The following is a 20,914-nucleotide window of genomic DNA, read 5'->3' on the forward strand; positions in this document are numbered from 1 at the left end:
AAATGAATGTATTAATGCTATTCTAATATCTTTTCTGGAATACATGGGTATTCTGGAGTGCATAGGCTTGGTAGTCGCTTCAGGGAGCAGGAGCCATTCAGAGTGCTGAGGATGGCACACTTTGAAGGAGCAAAACTCATGAGTAGAGAGATGTATCAAAGGAGAAAAGCCACTGAGAGCCTTGAAAGTAAGGCTGAAAAGTGGCTGTAGGTAGGAGATTTGAGGCAAGGAGGAGTAGAAGTGAAATCTGACAGTACAGGAGAGGAATGACAAATTAAAGGCTGGCTTTGTGGGGAGGGAGGGGAAAACAACTTTTAATCTCCCCCACACCCCCGGTGCTTAAGGCGGAGGCCGCTTTAGCGATCAGGCGCGCCTCCTCCCCCTCCCGTCTGCGCGGCTGTGACATTCGCTCCGCCTCCACACGGAGGGGCTCGCTTTGCGCAAGCGCAGCCGTGGCGGTGGCGGCGATTGCGGAGGAAAAGGGAGGGGGGACGCGGAATGCCACGCGAGACGGGACGGGACCGAACGTAAGGGGCGGGGTCACGAACTCTGACCCCCTCAGAGCCGGACTGCCACCGACAACCCCCCCCCGCCCCCCCAGCCGTTGCGCCTGTCAGGTAGGAGTACAGGAAGGAGGCGGTGATGGGGGGCGGAGGCCGAAGGACTTCTCGCGCTGTGCTGACTTCGTGTGAGGCCTTCCCCGGCCGCTGCAGCTTCGGTTGGTGGTGCCTTTATATCTCCCTTCTCATGGGCATATTGATGCGGAAGATGAAGGGCGCCGTTCCCCAGGTGGCGGCAACTGCAGCTCGTGCTTCTGCTGCCGCAGCCACCGCCGCCGCCCCCCTGACCTTTCACCCACAGGAAAGGCTTGTTTCTCCCCTCCCCGGATCCTGGCCGCGCCCCCGGGCCCGCTTTTTTATGGAGGCCTCTTCCTCGCTGCAGCCTGGATACGCTACGGCGGTGGACTAGGAGCGGGCCCTGAGGCCCCCTTGACGGGGGGAGGGGGGGTGTCGCAGCCTGGTTCTCGGCAACCGCAGCAGCCATTTTGTGTGAGCCACAGTGACAGCGGGTTCGTGAGGCCTCTGTCGGTCTCTGCGCTAACTGCGCTGCCTGTCTCTTGATTAAATGGGACAGATATCTCCCGATGATGGATGTTTCACTCCAGGATGGGTCAACTTCTATTTTGGTTTTTGTATTTATTTATTTATGGGTATGGTAACCCCCATCCCCCGTGTTATTTCCTGTGATTTGGTGGGGGTGAATGCTCCCCCGCCCACCTGCTCCCTATACATTTACTTTTATTTTATTTTGGTGTTGATTGAAGTTCATGTTATTTGGACCTGCCTTCTATGGTGTAAAAGAGTGTGCTATGATATATGTTGTCTGGCTCCTACCATCTGTTTGGCAAAGCGGAGCAGGCGCCCTGTCCTTTCTTCGCTCTGTGTATCACATCTTTGGGAAGTGGAATTCTGTACGATACGAAAGGAATATCTGTTTTTTGGGGGAAATGTGACATTTAAAGACTTGCCCTGTAATTCTTCTTACTTGCACTTATGCATGTTTGAGGTTTGCAACTAATTAACTGGAAAATTAAAATTTGACAGAATTTGCTATTAAATATGGCTCATGGGGTTGTGCTTCTCCCTCATTTTGATGAAGCCAGTCTTTAGGTATCTCTGTAAATGAGATTTTTCCAGTTTGTTCTCCATGTGAGCATCTTGGAAAGATCGTGGCTGGCTTTTCTATGTGTAAATATAAAAATAGCATCTCCTAACTAAAGCTATAATGCTGTCTTGAGGGAGTGTCTTTCATTTAAATGAGAAGGTATACAGACAGGCACTGCTGTTGGTGGTGAGCACGCTGACACTGACTTTCCTCTAAGTGTATTATTCCTCCTCTTTGTTTAGATTCCTTTCACACTGCTGTAAAGGATAATTATCTTAAGGTTTTGTCAGTGGCACTTTTTCTCAGGAATGTGTTTTTATGATTATACTGTGAGTTTAACTAACTCAAGTGTGCTGTTGTTTTAACGCTTGTAGATTAAAGCTGGAAACAATGAAATTTGAGAACAAGAAATGTTTCCTGTACTTTTGGAGGTTTTCTAATGCTGAAATTACTTTTGGAGGCATACAGTCTCTACACCTGACCAGAGAGAATTCTCTTAAAATATATTGATACCCTGTTTCCCCTAATATAAGACATCCCCGAAAAATAAGACATGGTAGAGGTTTTGCTGAAGTGCGAAATATAAGGCATCCCCCGAAAGTAAGACGTAGCAAAGTTTTTGTTTGGAAGCATGCCCGACGAACAGAACACAGGAAAAATAAGACACTCCCTGAAAATAAGACATAGCACATCTTTGGGAGCAAAAATTAATATAAGACACTGACTTATATTCGGGGAAACACGGTACATGAATTATTAGATCAATCACTCTTCTAGACTGAAATTGGCCTTCAGGGATTTCAAGCAGAATTATTTCCCAGCTCTTTTGCTAGAGATAGTTTTACTCAACTATAGCCTCATCCCAAAGAGGGTAACACATTCAGCATACCACTTTCAGAGCTGTTAGTAGTCCTATGTGTCTGCTATATCATTTTGAACTTAATTTGTGGTAAATTTTCTTGATATGGAGAAGAGTTTTGGATTTATACATCATTATCAACTCTAATGAGTCTCAAAGCAGCTTACAAGCTCCTTCCTTTCTCCACAACAGACATCTTCTGAGGTTGGTGGGGCTGAGAGAGTTCTGAGAGAACTGTGACTAGCCCAAGGTTACCCAGTAGGCTTCATGTCTAGGATTGGGGAAACAAATCCAGTTCACCAGATTAGAGTTTGCCGCTCATATGGAGAAATGAGGAATTAAACGAGGTTTCCAGATTAGAGTCCACTGCTCTTAACCACCACACCATTGTATCTTAACTGGAAACCTAAAGGACTGCAGAATAACGTGCTCAGTCATCGTGACAATAACCTGCAGACATTTCTACATATTTTCAGTTCAATATCTACTTTGTTGCTTTATGAATAAAAATCATAGTGAACATGAGGGTCTGCTTCTGATGTTACCTTTTCCATTTGTGGTCTGCAGTTCTGTCTTTGAGTTTCTTCCACTAATATCAAATATATATATGTATGTCAAAGGAAAAAATGTGATAATAAAGATGTTCTCTATGTCTTTTTATTGTAATATTTATTTGGATATTTTTTTGTGACAACATGTGCAGTATAATCTCAAACTTTAATTTAGCTGATGACTCATTGATGTGAATTGGATCTGAAACGTCATGCTGCTTTATTGATACATGACTGTTTCCTGTGCATAGCTGTTTTTTTTTTGTGTGTGGGGGGTGTAAATACTGTACAGAAATGGCAGCAATAGCAGTGCCTCCTATGTTGGTTTGGGTTTTGTTTAAAGCAGAGATCAACAGTGTGGGGTTCATGAGTGCCATGGTAGCCACCAACACTGTTCCTGATCCCTGCCAAATGTTTTTTTAGAAAATGACCAAGGTCACTTTAGGGCCTTGTATGCAAGTGTATGCTTGTATACAGTGTATGCAAGATACGCTGCAGTACTACAGTCAAAACTCTGCTCAAGACCTGAGTTCAATCCTGATGGAAGTTTGTTTCAGGTAGCCAGTTCAATGTTGACTCAGCCTTCCAGGGTTGGCAAAATGAGTACCCAGCTTGCTAGGGTAAAGTGTAGACAACTGGGAAAAGCACTGGCAAATCACCCCATAAACATAGTCTGCCTAGTAAACGTCGGGATATGATGTCACCCCATGGATCAGTAATGACTCATGGAAGAGTTTGACTGCCAGCAAATATCCAGAGAATTGAAATCTCCCAATACTACTACTACTTTCTTTTCTGACAGTTTGGTCATCTGTTCCGATAATGCATCATACACCTCTTCAGGAAAAGAGCCAGATGGATCAAAATGGCTTTCTGGTGGCTCTAGGTCTAGGGGATTTTTCATTGAAATAATTGGTGCTGCTGTTGATGTTCTGGGTGCCCTGTGGAATGAGGAAAGGACATACCCAGTTGACCCAGTCACTGCCGGGTATCCTCTCTCAGGTAGTTGAGCTCTTTGGCTTATTTAGGGGCTATGGGTGATAAAAAGACAAAGGAGGCAGTAGAGGAAAACTGAGGCTAAATCTGCTAAAATACAAGCAAAACCTACTTTAAAAGAATGCTTCATGGGAGTGTTGGTGGCAAAGAAAAAACATTTCCTACCACCATTGTGTCTGCACAACATAAGACAGCAGAGCTGTTCCAGGTGGTTGAAGGCCTGTTGAGATCTGGCCTGCAGGGAAAAGTTGACTACTTGATGGCCCTCTGTGACCATTTTGGTCAGCACTCTGCAGATAAAAATCTCTTGCATCCTCTCCAACTTGGACTCTATATTAACAGTGACAAAGTTGAATGGTGCCATGGTGCATCCTTGTCCAGTTGTTTGGGATACTTTTTAGTTTAGTCAGTTGGAGAATGTGAACAGGATGCTTGTATCTCTCTTGTGTGTGTGTGTGTGTGTGTGTGTGTGTGTGTGTGTGTGTGTGTGTGTGTGTGTGTGTGTGTGTGTGTGTGTACACACACACACATACATACATACATATATATACACATACATACACACACACACACACACACACACACTCTGCCCTTCCCCGGAGGGCTTAGGGCAGTGAACAACAAATAAAACATAAGCCTCAGAACATAAAGTTAAAACACAATATAAATACCCCATGTATAATCTATAAAACAGGAACCATTAAAAAATCAATGGTGTCAAGCACCCTTCCCCTTCATACCCCTGGGAGGCCAGATGGAAAGGCACAATGTACTCAGCCAGGCTGGCCAAATGCCTGGCGGAACAGGTCCGTCTTACAGGCCCTGTGAAAACTCTGCAGATCTCGCAGGGCCCTGATCTCCCTCAGGAGCCTGTTCTATCAGGTAGGGGCCAGGGCTGTAAAAGCCCTGGCCCTTTTCGAGGCCAGCCTGATCGCTTTGGGGCTAGGGATCAACAGTAGGTCCTCCTCCAAAGAATGGAAGGGCCTAGTGGGGCAATATGGGGAGAGGCGGTTCCTCAGGTAAACAGGTCCAAGGCCGTGAATGGCCTTAAAGTCCAAAACTTAACACCTTGAACATGACCCAGTACTCGATTGGCAGCCAGTGCAGATGGTACAGGACCGGAGTAATCCGGCTTCTGCTTGCAGTGCCTGTAAGGAGCCTGGCTGCCGCATTATGCACGAATTTCAATTTCCGAATCATGGCCAAAGGTAAGCCCCTCGTGAGTTACAGTAGTCTAGCCTGGAGGTGACTGCTTGTATGATCCTCACTTTTCCTGGTAACTTATGTTTTCCAGGGGACTGGCTGGTTGGGTTTAAGAAGTAGATAATGTTTCTTTAAGGGGGAAGTTGATTGCCCCAATCTTGAAACAGATAGTGGTTCATCCACTTCTTAGGAAACCTACCCTTGACCCAGGAGACCTCAATAATTATCAGCTAGTCTCAAATGTTCCATTTTTGAGCTAGGTGATTGAACAGGGGATGCCTGGGCAACTCCAAGCTTTCCTGGATTATATGATTTCTAATATGGGGTTAGGCCTGATTATGGAACTCAAACAGTCTTGATTGCCCTTGTGGAAGACTTATGCTGGGAGACGGACAGAGGTAATGTAACTCTGCTTTTTCCTGAACCTCGGAGGCTTTTAATACCATCATTCATGGTATCTTTCTGAATCACTTTTCTGAACTGGGATTGAGAAGCACAATTTTTGTGGTGGTTCTGGTCCCACTAGGAAGATAATTTCAGAAGATGGTACTGGGGACTTCTGTTGAGCCAACCTATGAGGATCTGCAAAGTTCCATCTTGTCCTTTGTACTCTTCAACATTCACACTGTTATTGCCATCAGAGATAGATACAGATACCTTTATTGGCATCTTCTTTGCTCTTTTAACATTTACATGAAACTTCTAGGTAAGGTCATCTGAAAAGATAGTGAGTTGCTCTGTCTGACAGTCTTCAAGTAGTGGCTGGACATACACTTGTGTCATGCTCAGCCAGGTCCAGGTCCAGGACTCTTCTGAGGAGAAACCATATGGTGGCATGGTTTTCCTCCTCCAGCGAGCAGCTGTAGAACTGCAGGAAGAGATGCTCTCTGAATGGTCAGATCTGGGGTCACAACAGGAACCAACCAGAGTCTTTGCGAGTGGACTCTGAGCCACACCCAGGGACCAGCTCAGAAGCTTCTCAGCCACCTGGCACGAGGCTGGCTGCTGGGAGCCCGGCTTGCTCTCCCCCTACATCCCCAAGCCCCGTGAGCAGTGTGGAAAAAAGCTGTGGAGCGGCCTGCAGGGCAGGAGATGTAGGGCGCACTTGGCAACCCTGCACCACCCTAGTCGTAACAGCAAATAGAAGTGTTTACAGGAGCAGGGTTGATGTGATGACCAGGTGCAGGCTATCGTCAACTTCTTGAGCAACATCCTGTTAAAAGGGAGAGGAAACAGGCTACAGTTGATTTTAATGGTTTTTAATGTAATTTTATCTTGTATGTTTTAAATTGTTCACTGCTCTTGGCAGCCTGTTTACAACAGAAAGGTGGGATATAAAAGTTGTAAATAATAATGACAGCAAGGTCAATGAAAAATAACAAAAGAAAGCCACTAAATATTATGATTTTGAAGATCGAGATTCAACGACTGTGGCACAAACCAGCTGAGGTTGTCCCAGTGGTAATCAGCACCCTGAGCGCCATTCCAAAAACACCAGGGCTGCACTTGAAACACCTTCAAATTGACAAAATCAACATCTGTCAGATTCAAAAGGCAGCCCTGCTGGGATCTGCACAAATACTGCATTATTACATTACAATATCCTAGGTCTCTGGGTAAGGCTCGAATCTTAATGAAAGGCCAACAACCTGCTAAAGAACTGGCAGCTGTGATATTAAACAAAATTTAATGATAATAATAATACCGTGATTTGAAAATCGAGCTTCAGCGTCTATGGCACAAACCAGCTGAGGTCGTCCCAGTGGTAATCGGCACGCTGGGCGCCATCCCAAAAACACCAGGGCAGCACTTGAAACATCTTCGAATTGACAAAATTAACATCTGTAAAATTCAGAAGGCAGCCCTGCTGGGATCCGCACAAATACTACACCGATACATTACAACTTTCTAGGCCTCTGGGTGAGGCTCCAATTGTAATGAAGGCCAACAACCAGCTAAAGATCTGACAGCTGTGAAATCTACAATAATAATAATTAAAAAATGCAATAATATATGATTGGGCTGTGGATCCCATCGCCGCTAGGTGCAATGAAAGCCCAAGTTCAGAGTTCAATATGTTAAGAAGGAATTTGATTAATATATAGATCTGTGTTAGAAAATAGTGTCTCACATTGGACTTTGTATGGCAGAATCTTGCTACTGAAGGGTTCAGTTAGTAGCTGGATATCATCTACACTAAACCAATACAACATTTCCTGCATGTATATATTTTTTTAATGTGTTGGATCTATTTACTGCTTGTACAGATGTGCTATTTTATTAATAAAATGCATCATATTTTAAAAGATTATAAAGATTTATGAATTAATAGTTATGATCTTTTTATATAAAGGCACTCACTAAATATCAGATACTTCAACTGTTCTATAAATCTTCATAATTGATGCTCTGTTACTTCTTTCAGGAATGGAAAATTGGGAATTTATTTTCAACCTATAAAAAAATTTTTACAATAAAATTCTTGAAATTAAAATAGTCTGTCTTTATATTTTATCACAGACACATCCAGAAAATAATTATGCATGCAGGAAATGGAATGTAACACCGGTAACTTGGGTAAGCAGAATGTTAGCATACATATAATATAATCTTAACTGAATTTGGACTTTTAAAAAATGCAAAACTGTACCCTTAACCTACTCCTTAATGCCTACTCCTTAATGTCATCCTGCAGGTAGTGATTCCCCTTTCTTTAAAATGAATAGCTTTGTAGATATTTTTTTATTTGTTCTTTGTACAGTGGAGGAAATGAGGCTTCTGGATGTGTTGATACTGTGGAAGTATTTTCTAAAATAAAAAGGCTACTTTTCATCCTAAAAAAGTTTATAGTTACTTGCTCCCAGTAGCCATCATGCTGGTTTGTGTGAAACGGGATGTGGCTACTTGTGAATGGGTTTACTTCACAATTTTTAAGGTTTGTGTTTGAGTGATATTACTGTACTGTCAGAGAAATCATGATTACTATTTTTTGCTCTGGTTTTCCTTCTAATCTATTGGCATTGATTTTACAAGTTTCTACTTCTTTTTAACAGGAAACACTGGTGATTGAAGATCATGTCAACCATTGAGGAACTGGCCCATCAGATTATTGAGCAGCAAATGGGGGAGGTACTTATTTTGAAGACTTTTTATAAAAAGTTATGAGTATGATATGTAACATTTGAAAATTCAGTATAAAAATCTCTCTAGTAATTATTTGTCTGTAGTTTAGAATATATGACCTGATCAGATCAGAAACTTTTATTAGGCATCAAAATAGAAAATCAACAGAGTAGAAACAAACAAAATGAAGTAGCTGAAAAAAATACATATTCAGCATTCATGGAGGTAATATAAACAAGAAAAGAAAGGGGGAAAAAACTCCAAGGAATATATGACCTGTTCTTGACATGTGTAGTTCAACACTATACAAATATAATGTTTTTTGCATGGGCATTCAAGAATTCAAATGATAAATTTAGAATTTGGCAGAAAGTAATAGTAACTAAGTAAAACATTCCATGTAAGTATTGGCAATAGGGACAATGTGATTTGTTCCTTGCAGATTCTAAATTTAATATGCAAGTTATGTTTGGAGGGACTAGAAAGCTCTAGTATGTGATATTTTATTATGCTCTGATACGGAAACATAACAGGTGTTCTTCAGGGGAAATCAAATTCAGAAGAAGAGTTTGAATTTAGATCCAGCCTTTCTCTCCTGTAAGGAGGCTGAAGGCAGCTTAAAACACCTTTCCCTTCCTCTCTGCACTACAGACACCTTGTGAGATAGATGGGGCTAACAAAGTTCTCAGCTGTGACTAACCAAAGGTTACCCAGCAGGCTTCTTGGTGAAACAAACCCAGTTCACCAGATTAAGAGTCTACCTGTCATGTGGAGGAGTGGGGAATCAAACCTGGTTTTCCAATTAGAGTCCACCGCTCTTAACCACTACCCCACGCTGGCTCAGTTTAGTTCCTTCCAAGGATTGTTCTTAGAAAGAAGATATCTGGATACTATGCAATATCTGGATACTATGGGTACAATATGCAGTACCATTGAACTTGATTCTTTAGAGTCATGGTGTTCTATCTAATTGCAGGCAATAACTCATTTTTTAGGCATCTAGACACAGGAATAACTTGTGAGGAAGAGTGAATTATTGGAAAGTATTGTGTCAGTTAACCTTAATAGTTATTTAAGGTTTGGCATATTGTGTTACCACTGCCGTAAATCAATGAATCTGTGCTGGGATTGCATGGAGATTATGCCTTCAAAAATCTCCAGAATGAATATGTAAAGCATACAGTTATTCCAGGAAGGAAAAATTTCTGTTAGATTCTCAGCCTTCCCCCTTTTCTGAATTAGTTTGTTCTGTGCTTCATTTAAAACAAAGTTATAGCTGAAATTGGCCAAATTTTGTTCTAACAAAGTGTGGGTTGTTGTTGTTTTACATTTTTTCTCTTCTAGATAGCACACACCCAAGGATCTGTCACACAAACACTAATGGATGGGCCAGCTCAAAGAATTCAGATTGTCCCAGCAGATACAGGTCTCACCATGCCCCAGCGCATACAGGTACATTGGATCCAAAATATTTTGACCATTTAACTAATTTACCAAACAAAAAAAGCATCAAGATACCCATAAGGTGTGCAGTGATTTTTGAGTCAATTCAGTGCCAAACGGAGTAATCCATTCTGAGTCATGCTTTTGAATAACTTTTCCACTGCCCAAAGACAGTGACCTTGGATAAAGCACAAATTTGTTTTTCCCACACCTTCAGTGGATTAATGTTAAATACTGTAAAACTGTACATTAAAAATTATTATGAAATTGTACACACCACTCAAACTTCCATGTGATGGTTCAGAGCAATTTATAAAATATTTGTTCTGAGGTCTGACCTTGCTACCAAGACAAGAGGGAGTTCAGCATCCTGTAACCAACACAGTTGTTCCTTTACCTTTATTCATTCTGAGATGTCAACATCAATTAACTGCAGCTCTAGCTTTAAATAGTGCCTAGTTAGTATTGTATGGAATTAGTGCTTCTCCCCCACTTTTTCTTTGCCTAAATATTCAGTATGGCAGCAAGGCTGTTTCATGTAGTTATGCTCATTGATTGTAAAATCGTTGATCAGCAAAATCTTTAAACGGACGTAGCCTTGCTAAATTATTCTGAATTATTTCTATCTATCTATCTATCTATCTATCTATCTATCTATCTATCTATCTATCTATCTATCTATCTATCTATCTATCTATCTATCTATCTATCTATCTATCTATCTATCTATCTATCTATCTATCTATCTATCTATCTATTTATTTATCAGTCTTATATACCGCCCAATCCCCGAAGGGCTTTGGGCGGTGGACAACATAGAATTACAGATACATAGTAGACTTTAAATAATTTAAATTAAAATGCAGCAAATAATAAACAACAATGCCCGCAACAATTCCTATTAGACCCTCCCAGGAGGGGAGAGAGAGAATGGGTCCCATAGATGGTAATGGGCCCAAAGCATATGAGGGGGAGGGGCACACAATCAGCGGCTGGACACTCCAAAGGCCCGGAACAACTTAGAACAGGAATAACATTATAGGTCTGTTTCTCATCACAGTTGGAGAAGTCCCACTTATACACTTGAAGTTCCTCTGAATATATGTGCATACTTAAAAGGATTATCTGCTATTCTATGATCTTTAACACGATCTGCTATTCTGTGGTCTACAAGTGAGACTTGCTTTTTAAAGAGTGAAATGTGGATACCAGTTTCCTTTTGCAAAAGCTAACTGATTTCCACCCTTAACTACTGGAATAACTTGAGTTAAAATATGTTACCAGATTGTCACAGATCAGCAAACTGGACAGAAGATTCAGATTGTTACAGCACTTGATCAGACTGCAACAGGCAAACAGTTCATTTTAACAAATCATGATGGTTCTGCCCCAAGCAGAGTGATCCTTGCCAGGCAAGATGCCACTCCAAGAAAAGTTTTTCTAGCAACTCCAGATCCTGCAGGAGTCAACCAGCTTTTTTTAACATCTCCAGATGTATCTGCACAACACATTCAGGTGACTTCCACTATTAGGCCTTGTTTAGGTTACTTTTATGCCATGCTAGTGCTGATTTGTGAGCAGTAGTACGAAGTGAGCTGTGGCCTGATAACTTTGGTATTTGCGTGGAGGGAAGAAACTAGTCTCCTGTTTTTAAACCAAAATATTGAAGAACATGTGTGATTCATACCTTGAATAGGGAAGGATGCTATAAAACAAGTTTCACAAAATGGGAGAGGTTCCTTTATTTATTCCACTGTTCCTCCAGAAAGCTCATGATTTGCCTGCCTCCATGATTTGCTTTCATCCATACAGCAATCCAGTGAGTTGCTAGTCTGATTGGTAGAGCAGGAGTCTGAACTTGGCTCTCACCAGTCCTGCTCTGGGTATAATGGACATAATGGACATAATACAATTCATAAAGTTTCAGTATAGTATAATGGACATGGTATTGGGGAGACACATGTTCAAACTACTGTTCTACCAGTTAGTGTAACCTAGTTCAAAGTGTTGTGTGAGGCTATTTGGCACACATTTTCTTGGATGTTATAGGTGCTGTGATTTTTCTGACTGCCATGTTGCATGTGCAGTATCAAAAGCTGTGGGTATGTTACCCGGGAAAGGAGTGTCATTTTATGAGTTACAAAATATTGAAGACTTAGTGCTGGGTAAATCAAAGTCCCTGTAATAAAAGTCCTAATTACAGCAGAAAATAATTTTCTAGGGTCTCTTCCCCAGTCATCATAGTTAGTCTTTAGCATTTATATCCTGACAAAGACATGTGGAATCAGAAAAAGCACAGCAAGACAACACTGTTCTTGCAAAGCAACCTGGATGTTTGGGATCCTAATTTTTCTGCATAGCAAATATATATTTTTGTTAAATAGAAATTCCCAGAAGTAGCCATTCAGTTCAGCATGATTTAATGAGCCGTGGGGAAAATAAACATGGAAAGCCAAAGCAATGTTAGAAATGTCCCAGTAACTGAGATTCAGTTTGTAGCTTGTCTTTTTATAGGTTTTTCCTTCTCAGTTTATTCAATTCCAGACATTTTCTGATTCTTTTTAAAACTGGCAAGTGTAAAATTGGCAAGTGTAATTAAACCTTCATTAGGAGGAAATATGCTTTGTATTTTCTAGTACATCAGGCATTAGTTAGTAGTTATGTATTTAAGAGAAGGAGCTGGTTAATGTGAGAGCTAGATTACAGTAATTCTTCTTCCTTTTTTCCAGATTTTAACAGACAATTCTTCCACAGAGCAAAGCCTAAATAAAGTAATTGACCTCTGTGTAGTTTGTGGAGATAAAGCATCAGGTAAATAACTTTGTAGTACTTTAATTTTGAGTTATTTGTCACTAGTATTAAAGAATAAAGTCACCAACTATTGAAAACAAATGGATTTTTAAACTAGGAAAGTATGTGTATTTCTGTTGCCCACAAATTAATTTTTTCTAAGTTTTCAGAAGCAATTTCCAGTTAAGATTAACCCAACATGATAATTATGACAGCTATCCAACATCATTTTCTTCTGTCGATTTGTATTGTATCTTGTGAGAAAAATTATGAATATGCACTTTCATTTTGATTTCTCATTCCCTCTAGTACAGTTGTGTGCAGTTCCCCCCCACCCCCCTGTGTTTTAGAGGTCTTATATCACACAGGTCTTCATTTTCTCCATTGAGTAAAATGGAGTCACTTGACTCAAAATGAGTCATGATCGATTTATAAGAAAAAGAAAGAAAAAAAGCAAACACATGTTAAGCTTACGTGTAGATGCTTCCTTAAATGAGCATAAATGGCTAGTGATTACTATTTGTACAACATATTTATGTCTGCATAGGTGAAGGTTAGAAAGAAGAACTTTGGCAAGTGGGCAGTGAAAGAACCTTTTAAAAATCTGCTTTTCAGCTCATAAAATAGCAAGCATTTTAGTTTGTTTACACTTAAATTGTGGATTTTTTGACAGTAACCTTGTTTTTCCTTGCTTTTCTATTTAAAACTGGTGTGCTGGGTTTCTTTTTCTTATGCTTTTCTCTTTATCATATGCCTTCATAGTGGGTGTTTCTTAACTATAGAAATTTAACCATTTTAAAGGAAACTTGTTTATAAAAAGATTGCTATAACAGCTGTTGTATATGAGAAGCAGCTGCTCTGAACAAGCCTGTGAATGAAACATAAAGCTTCATCATAGGCCACCATTTTGGTTGGCAGAGTTGTACTCACATTCTGAATATTTGTATAACATCCTTGGACTGCTGCTGTATTACCATAGCCTACATTAAAGCTGATGCCTTACTATCTCAGTTTCAGTAAGCCCCATTGCATAGGTCTGAGCAGATCTGCTTAGGATTGTGTTCTAAATATTTCTCAATCTGTGATCATTTATGTGCTGATGCAGCAAATCTTAAGATCTAGTTGAATATTAATAATGAATATGAAAAAAATGTCCATGAAAATGTACATAAAATCAAGAAGTATGCAAATGTATTATCACCTCCATTGCATTCCCATCCACAATAAATAACTTAAATCCTGGCCGTTCAACTAACTGAATGTTCTGGTTGTGTTGTAATTATTTTGTAACTATTCCCTTTGAAAATCATTGCACTCTTCCAGTCTTCACCATAGATTTATCTATAGTTCTCTTAAATCAGCATAATGTGATGTGCTTTTCAAATTAAAGAGAGGACTCAGAAAATTGTTGGTACTATTAAATATGGAGGAAGACAAGAAATTGAAGTCTATGCATTCGTGTCCTGCATTGTGCTTTTGTTGCTGTGCTCCATCTTGGTTTTCTGCCACATAAGAATGTTCTTTTAAATGGAATCATCTTGATCAAATGCTTCCGTAACTATATGTACAATAATATAAATCCGATAGGCCTTAACATATTTGTTTGTTTGTGCTTCATTTATACTCTACTTTTCTCTCCAAAGGGGACCTAAAGTGGCTTACATCATTATATCCTCCCAACAACCCTGTGAAGTAGGTTAGGCTGAGAGAGCATGATTAGATCAAGATCACACAGTTTTTTAAATTAAAAAAATTTAACAACTGGCTCTGGTTGAGCGGGGAGGTGCCCCCCTCAATTGGAACCAGCTGCCGCCCCCCCCCCCCCGAGCTCCAACCTCCTGGCCCCCACTGATGGAGCTTGAGGGAGGAGGCGGGACCACAGCAGCCCACGGGGACGCAGCTTGCCACTGGCTGCTTCCACCCCCTTCCTCAAGCTCTGTCGGCAGTATCCCTGGCTGATGGAGCTCGAGGGAGGAGACGGGGCCACAGCCGCCAGCGGAGTGCAGCAGGGCTGCGGCTGCCAGGGACCCTTCTAGAGATAGTCCAGGTGTCCCAGCTGCTGCCCTAGCCCGGCAAGGCCACCGCTGAATTCCACCTTTGCCCAGTGAGCTTCCGAGTCACTCGTGGGAATTTGAACCTAGTTCTCCAAGATACTAACACTCTTAACTGCTATGATATGTGAAATATAGAATACACAAGTTGTTGGAAAGCCTCGCAGTGTATTCCTAGTGAAATCTCCTTGAAATAGAAAATAGAAAGTTAAATGTTTCCTCCAGCATATGTTATGATTCCATAAAGTTGATATAGAAAGCCCTGTCCACCTACACAATATATTGTGGGTGACTGGAATCAGGCAAAAAGCATGTAGATCCTGGGATATGTTTATAGTGTACTAATTCTGCTTGTCTTGGTCTAGTCCCGTGTATTATGTTTACATAGATATTTAAAGACTGGAGGACCTAGTGAGTAGGAGAAGCATGATATCTTCAGTTTGTCTTGTATGGAAGGATGCTGTTAATTAGCAAGCTAAATACAATAACATTGCAGTCCTAAGCCTAGTGAAACTCATCTAAGCCATTGCCTTCAATGGACTTGAGAAGGTGTGACTACTTATGATGGGACTATAAATCATCTGGTGGTTGTTTTTTACTGTAAACTTTATTTTAAATGTTCTGCGCAACAGCGCTGACAATCAAACTGTTTTGAAAGAAATAAGGCTTGGTGTTTGCTTCCTTTGTGATGTACAAGAAAGTTTGAGGAAGTTTATTATCTCATTTTATTTTGCTTCATTTATAGTCCCCCTTTCTCACTGACACTTAAGGTGGCATACACAATTAAGCAGTACCTAATTCTATCTAATTCTGAACATGGCCCTAGAATACAGATCAAGAAAGCCATACAATGGGAGGATCTTTGTGCAAACCAGGAGGAACTTGAGTAAGTGCTAACAACAGGATTGAACCCCGCTACTTACACTAGGCTAGTGTATTTGTTTGTACCTGTAAAGTTACTCTTATTGGCCCCACTGACTAGTTAGCATGGCCTCTTAGCTTTAGGTAGAGAAGGTGTACACAATTGTATATTATTTCCTAAATAATGAAGGTGTTTGTTTTACTTTAAGCATGAAAAGCTAATTTGTTTATGCTATAAATTCTTTGATTTCAGTTTTGAGAATTGTGCCCTTTTCTTTACTGTTTAATTGAGAGGTATATTTGTTCTTACAAAACAGAACAGCTATATTGTAATTGTTGTATTTTGTTGTTACGCAATCAGGACGACATTATGGAGCAGTAACATGTGAAGGATGCAAAGGATTCTTTAAAAGAAGCATACGAAAGAATTTAGTGTATTCATGCCGAGGGGCAAAAGACTGTGTGATTAACAAACACCATAGAAACAGATGTCAGTACTGTAGGCTACAGAGATGTATTGCTTTTGGAATGAAGCAAGATTGTAAGTATCAGCATTAACCATAGTGGATTGGGGAAGGGGGTTATTGTTGAAAGAGTCAGGAGATTTGTGCTGTCTTGCTTAAATTACTTCTGTATGAATTCAAAAGGAGGGCATCCTGGCTGATGGATGATTGCTTCCCCCTGGACGCAGTGCTTATTTTCAGCAGTGTTTCTTATGGTATCATGGGAGGATATCCCCATAATTCGGTTTTGCAAAGGAGAGTAATGTTCTGGAAGTAGCTGTGGTAATGCCAGAGTTCTTAGGCCTTTCTTGAACTTTTCTTTAAATAAATCGATCTTCCTTCACTTCTGATACTTAATGTTCCCATTTTAAAGAACTCTTCTGTGAGAATGTGTGAGAATTAATGCCTTATATAGTAAGACTTCAGAGCCTTTATGGCCATAAGTGGCTCTAAAACATAGAACAAAATCCAAAAACATAGAACACAATCCACATAAAACTTTTTAGTATGACCAACCAAATGACCTGTAGAGTTTCCCAGAACTCTTCATCAGGTTGAATGTTTATATCATACGTATGAGTTTGGGCAGGGAAGGGGGTTTGCAACTTATTTTGCATAAAAATTATTCAGACTTCCTTTTACACTGAAGGGGGTTTCATGGTTGTTGAAACAGCTCTTGGACTGTGTTCCTACTTGATACAGTAATACAACTGTATCAAATAGTGATCCAACTTCCAGGTGGGGCCTGGAGATCTCCGAAAATTACAATGGATCTCCAGTGTACATATAAACTACTTATTTACTATTTATTTATTTTTAAAAAATTATTCAACTTTTCCTAGAAAAAAGGAAGAGAAAATAGCTGGGTTGGAAGGTAGACTGGATGGCATTATATCCTACCAAAGTTCCTCCCCTCCCTAGACCCCACTCTTCCAGGTTCCACCTTCAAATCTCCAGGTATTTCTGAATCCAGAAATGAAAGTTTCTTACAGGACAGTGGTTTTTAAAGAATCCTGGGATATTTCAGATGCTAACCAGAGATTTCTCAGTTAGAAAATCCTGTGTGGTAACCAAGCTTCCTTGCTTACTACTGTTTTTCTTCAGTAATGTGCACTCAGATAGGAGGACCATTGGATATGTTCAATGATGAATTAAGTTTATGTGGAAGGGTGATGATGGAGGACCCAACATACTTTTTGTATGAATTCATTTAGCATCCTGGAAAATCCTCCAGAATCTTTCCCCCAAATAGGTTCCTTAGTAGGCATGAAGCAGTTGTTTGACAGACGAGTTTGCAGACTACTGCCATTTTTTTTGTCTATTTAAACTATTAGAAGGTCAAGCAGACATAACACTGGCAATCAGTCAACCATGGCTAATGACCAGGACCAGGTTGTAAAATAGCAAATTGCAAGTTGCTCAGCCTCCCCTTCTCATGCATTCATATTTATTGTTTTCACTTCAGCTATGGTTAAGTATTACAGTGAGCTAACATTGGCCATGGTTAATGCTAATTGAGATTCCTCCTTAGCGTTGTTGTTTGGGTAACTGAGCCAGATTAATCATAGTTAAGGTCAGCAAGAGAAATTCGTGCGCAGAGGGGAAATACCATGAGATGCATACCATAGATTAAAGATTAACATTGTGTTTAATCTCGTTAGGCTTAATCTGTCTTCTTTTTAAAAGAAAAAATTAATTTCCAGTAGCCACTGAAAGTCATGATAGTTCTCTAGAAAATATAGGCTTCATAGCTAATTGTGTGTGAATTTTGGATTATTACTGATAGCTCCACACCCTTTTGTAGCTGTTCAATGTGAGAGGAAACCTGTTGAAGTGTCACGAGAAAAATCTTCAAATTGTGCAGCTTCAACAGAAAAGATTTACATCCGGAAAGATTTGCGCAGCCCGCTAACAGCAACACCAACCTTTGTCACAGACAGTGAAACAGCAAGGTATGCATTGCTATCTGGGATTATATAGCTCTGTAACTTTTCTTGATGAAATCAGCAAAAAATGTTTCTTTTTATTTCAGGTCAACAGGAATGTTGGAGTCTGGAATGTTTGTGAACATTCATCAGTCTGGAATAAAGAATGAGCCTGCAGTTCTAATGACTCCAGATAAGGTATAAGATTTATTTTATTTGAATTTATTTATAGTCTGCATTTCTCACTTGGACAGGCAGATAACACAGAGTAGAGTTAGCATAATCAACATGATCGGACATTCAGTGAGTTATACAATGGGATTGGGTTGGAGAAACACAAATCAGAAATCTAAAAGTAGAAAAATGATGCAAGCTAAATGCAGTAATATCGTCCCTAATCATTTATCCAAGTAACTTTGTGAATTATTTAGTACAGTACAATTCTGTTGTCTGTGTAGAAAAACCCTCTTGAATAATTCAGTTTTGAATAGTTTGCATAAAGTCATGAAAGTGGGAGCCTTCCTGACCTCCTTGGGCAGGCCATTCCACAAGGTGGGGATCATGATGGAGAAGGCACATGTATAGGCTGTTGTTGATTTTACCTGTTTGCAAGTTGGCACCTGCAAAATCCTTGCTCAGATGATGAGCAAATCTCTCCTGGCAAGGCATAGGAGGAAAGGTGGTCTTGCAGATATGAGGGTCCAAGGCTATGAAAGTCTTTGTGATGGCCAGTACCTTAAACTGAGTCCAGTAATTGATGAGCAGCCAGTGGAGTGACTGTAGAATGGAAGTGATATGCGTGTTCCATCTGGCTCCCAATAATAGCCGAGTTGTGGTGTTCTGCACCAGTTTCTGAATTGATTTTGTGTAGTGCGTTACAGTTGTCTAGTCTTGATGTTGCTGTGATGTGAATCCAGGTGGTCAGATCAGCCATATCATGGTAAGAGTCCATTTATGAGCTAGGCTGAGTAAGAAGAAAGCTATTTTTGCAGCTGCATCAACTCACTTCTGCAGCAATAACATTGGGTTTAGTATAACCTCAAGGCTTTTAACTGAGTCAGGAATGGTCAGCTGAACTCCATCAAAGGTGGGGAGCACAACGTCCTTGAATATCTCTGCCTTCCCACTGGTATTATCTGTGTCTTTTCAACATTTAATTTCAATTTATTTATTTATTTTTAGCCAATTTATATCAGCATCCAGTCAGCGTTTTAGGCCCTCTATTAAACATTCTTTATATTTAGTACGTGTTTAAATAACATGGATTCATGCTTCGTAGGATTCAAGATGTGTTAGATAATGAATAAATTTTACCAGATCTTTGTAAAGCTGCTATTATTCAAACCTGTAAAAAAATTGGAAAACATATACAGTGTGGAGATTTTACCAGATATTTTACCAGATATTTGTGAAGCTTCTGTTATTCAAACCTGTAAAAACAGTATAAATCTAGAGTCAACAGCCTCCCTGTGCTCAGTCTGAGCCTGCCCCCCACATGGAGATTTTACCAGATATTTGTAAAGCTGTAAAAACATTAGAAAATATATACAGTGTTTGTGGAGGGATCCAGAAAGAGACAAAAAGGGGAATCTCTCCTTCCCTTACCCATCTCACCTCTTCTTTTTACATGGTGTGTCCCCCATCAACCAGTATATCTCAGTAACTTGTGAATATGATATGTGTTGAATATTGCCCTTGGAACAAAGCCAGTGGTGTTCTCTGTGGTTACAGCAAGTGGCATAACTGGGGCGGGGGGGGGGGGGAGCTTGAGCCCTGAGTGCCACTTCTTAGGGGCGTATTTCAGGGCTCACCCCCCTCTCTTGCAAATGCATCCCATTCAGAATTTCACATGGGAGATCGGTGCAGGAGTCTGGTTGAATGGCGGCAGCTCACTGTTCCTGATCTCAATGTGGAAATCAGGTGCAGCTATCTCTACGTGGAACTGGGGAATGGGACCACCTGGGTTGCTTCACCCCGATCTCCATGTGGAGATTGGGGGGCTTGTTTCATCCTGGCTGAGGCAATGCTTGGGTCCAGCTTTAATCTGTGGACTTGCAGTCTGCAGCTCAGAGCTTCATCCAAGCCTGGCCTCGGCCTCGGCCTCAGCCTCAGCCAGGTTCAGACTGAGAACAGGCAGACTGTTGACTCTAGATTTATACTGTTGGCTCCACCCCCAACCTGTGGAGTTTGGGGGCAGAGCCAACCATATAAATCTAGAATCAACAGCCGCCCTGTGCTCAGTCTGAGCCTAGCCTCCACATGGATATTGTATGGTGCCACCCGCTGGCCCCACTCCCCAACTCCATGTGGAGATGGGGGGGCGGGGTCAGCCGGTTCCCGATCTCCATGTGGAGATTGAGGGCAGGGTGAGCCTCACCCTTGAATTTGAGACTGGGGAGGCATGGTGCTCAGGGTAGCCCCAGGCAGTGTTTTATAAAGCTACACCCCTGGTTGCAGCTGTATTAAACTACATCTAGAGGAGGAACATCAAAATTCCACTATATACTTTTGTTTGTTTGTTTGTTTTTTGAATTTTTAAACCGCCCTCCCCTGAAGGGCTGAGGGCGGTGAACAACAAAAAGAGTACAATAATTTAAACATATAATCACATTAAAACCTATCATAGTTAAAAACATTAAAACAATAAAAACAAGATATTACTATATAAAATGGGAACCTCATGTTAGCAGATGGCGACAAAAACCAATCCCTCTATCGCGCCCACACGAAGCCTATGTGTCATGGGGTTTCTGTATTTTGTTGTACAGTGTTGTTTTACCTTTTGGTTTTACTGCACAGAGTCCTCCAGGGGTTGGGCAGTATATGAAATAAAACTTCCTAGGCCCTGGGTGAGGCTCCAATTGTAATGAAGGCCAACAACCAGTTATAAAGATCTGGCAGCTGTGAAATCAACTAATAACAACAACAACAATAATAATAATAA

General features: G+C 40.7%; 1 protein-coding gene across 5 annotated transcripts in view; it reads left to right on the forward strand.

Moving 5' to 3' along the window:
- Nucleotides 1-432: 432 nt before the first annotated feature.
- NR2C1 (nuclear receptor subfamily 2 group C member 1) overlaps nucleotides 433-20,914 on the forward strand; it is a 32,863-nt gene continuing 12,381 nt past the window's right edge. Inside the window, exons 1-9 of one of the 5 annotated variants that reach the window (XM_048502369.1) lie at nucleotides 433-718; nucleotides 7,795-7,851; nucleotides 8,328-8,403; nucleotides 9,742-9,849; nucleotides 11,125-11,355; nucleotides 12,570-12,651; nucleotides 15,904-16,083; nucleotides 17,832-17,997; nucleotides 18,078-18,168. In XM_048502369.1, the coding sequence (XP_048358326.1) occupies nucleotides 8,350-8,403; nucleotides 9,742-9,849; nucleotides 11,125-11,355; nucleotides 12,570-12,651; nucleotides 15,904-16,083; nucleotides 17,832-17,997; nucleotides 18,078-18,168 (912 nt within the window). In that variant the 5' untranslated portion in view covers nucleotides 433-718; nucleotides 7,795-7,851; nucleotides 8,328-8,349. The remainder of the gene's footprint in view (nucleotides 719-7,794; nucleotides 7,852-8,327; nucleotides 8,404-9,741; nucleotides 9,850-11,124; nucleotides 11,356-12,569; nucleotides 12,652-15,903; nucleotides 16,084-17,831; nucleotides 17,998-18,077; nucleotides 18,169-20,914) is intronic. The other 4 variants (XM_048502372.1, XM_048502374.1, XM_048502370.1 and 1 more) reach the window with 4 other exon arrangements.

The sequence above is a fragment of the Sphaerodactylus townsendi genome, linkage group LG06 (genome assembly GCF_021028975.2).
Source record: "Sphaerodactylus townsendi isolate TG3544 linkage group LG06, MPM_Stown_v2.3, whole genome shotgun sequence".
Classification (NCBI taxonomy): domain Eukaryota; kingdom Metazoa; phylum Chordata; class Lepidosauria; order Squamata; family Sphaerodactylidae; genus Sphaerodactylus; species Sphaerodactylus townsendi.